The following is a 1,094-nucleotide window of genomic DNA, read 5'->3' as shown; positions in this document are numbered from 1 at the left end:
GGGGGTGGGGGGTGAAGGAATGAAGATGCGGGGGGGCTTTGCGGGGCTGGCACGGTAGTGTGAGAAATATGGGGAGGCTTTGGGTCCGTCCCCCCTACCCGGCCCGAGGGTGAGCCGGGGCAGGAGGAAGGCAGGCTGGAGCCGAGAGGCTGCGGGGAGGGACGGGGGAAGTGCCTGAGCCCTGGCCCCCCTAGATCATCAGCCGCGCAAAAGCTCAAGGTCTAAAGCACGCACACACCCCGCCGACAAGAAACCTTTACACAGAGCGGTAGGAGGAAAAAGAGGACGCCTAAGATCCCAGTGGAAAGCTGTTATAAGAGGGGAACAAACAAACAAACAAACAAAAAAAAGCAAGCGAGCAAGGGATAGAAGAGAGCGGGGGCTGCGGGGGGAGCGGAGGAAGCCTGCCAAGAGAGGGAAGGTTGCAAAGGAGAGCTAGAAAAGTGTCCAGCAGCACCAGCAGACGCAGCACCCCCTTACCGATATGAATGATTGAATCTGCAATCGCTGCTTTCCAGGTTCGAGTCCAACAGACGGACACGACCAGGATGAGGGAAAAAACTTCCATCTCCTCCGGAGGTCCAGGCTTTGTAACAACAGATCTCTTCGCCCAACGGTGCCACCGCGGAGGGCAGCGCGGCGCAGGAAACCCAAGAGTTTGAGGTGCCGCCGGAGGAACGCGTAAATCCCGGGGGCTGGCACACAGCCGCGGCTGGGCAAGGAGCGAGTCCGGGGCTCCGAGCGCCTCTCTCCTCGGCGAAACCCCGGTGTCACTTCGGGGGGCTCCTGGGCAGCACCAGAGTTGCTGGGAGCGCCGGCAGCAAATCCATCCAGCCCGGGCGCCGGCGCGGGCAGCGGACGCCTCTGCTGGTCAGACAATCCCCATCCTTCCGCCGGGTCCAGGGATCCGCTCGGTCCCGGCTGCTGAACAGCAACTTCCAACCCACACCACGCACACGCTCACACACACACACGCAGACACGCACACAGGCACAGACACACACAACCCCTCTTGGCCAGAGAAGCCCCAGGAGCCCGCAGCAAATAGCTCGCCTTCAGCGAGGGAGGAGGAGCGGGCAACCCGGAGAGCAGGC

The 1,094-nt window shown here is 62.3% G+C and overlaps 1 protein-coding gene across 2 annotated transcripts in view; it reads right to left on the bottom strand.

Moving 5' to 3' along the window:
• Positions 1-857, bottom strand: part of GRID2 (glutamate receptor, ionotropic, delta 2) — a 730,075-nt gene extending 729,218 nt beyond the window's left edge. The window contains exon 1 of one of the 2 annotated variants that reach the window (XM_014942655.1): positions 481-857. In XM_014942655.1, the coding sequence (XP_014798141.1) occupies positions 481-568 (88 nt within the window). In that variant the 5' untranslated portion in view covers positions 569-857. The remainder of the gene's footprint in view (positions 1-480) is intronic. The other variant, XM_014942664.1, reaches the window with a different exon arrangement.
• Positions 858-1,094: the final 237 nt, after the last annotated feature.

The sequence above is a fragment of the Calidris pugnax genome, unplaced genomic scaffold, assembly GCF_001431845.1.
Source record: "Calidris pugnax isolate Ruff unplaced genomic scaffold, ASM143184v1 scaffold15, whole genome shotgun sequence".
Classification (NCBI taxonomy): domain Eukaryota; kingdom Metazoa; phylum Chordata; class Aves; order Charadriiformes; family Scolopacidae; genus Calidris; species Calidris pugnax.
This window is presented reverse-complemented; position numbering and strand designations above follow the sequence as displayed.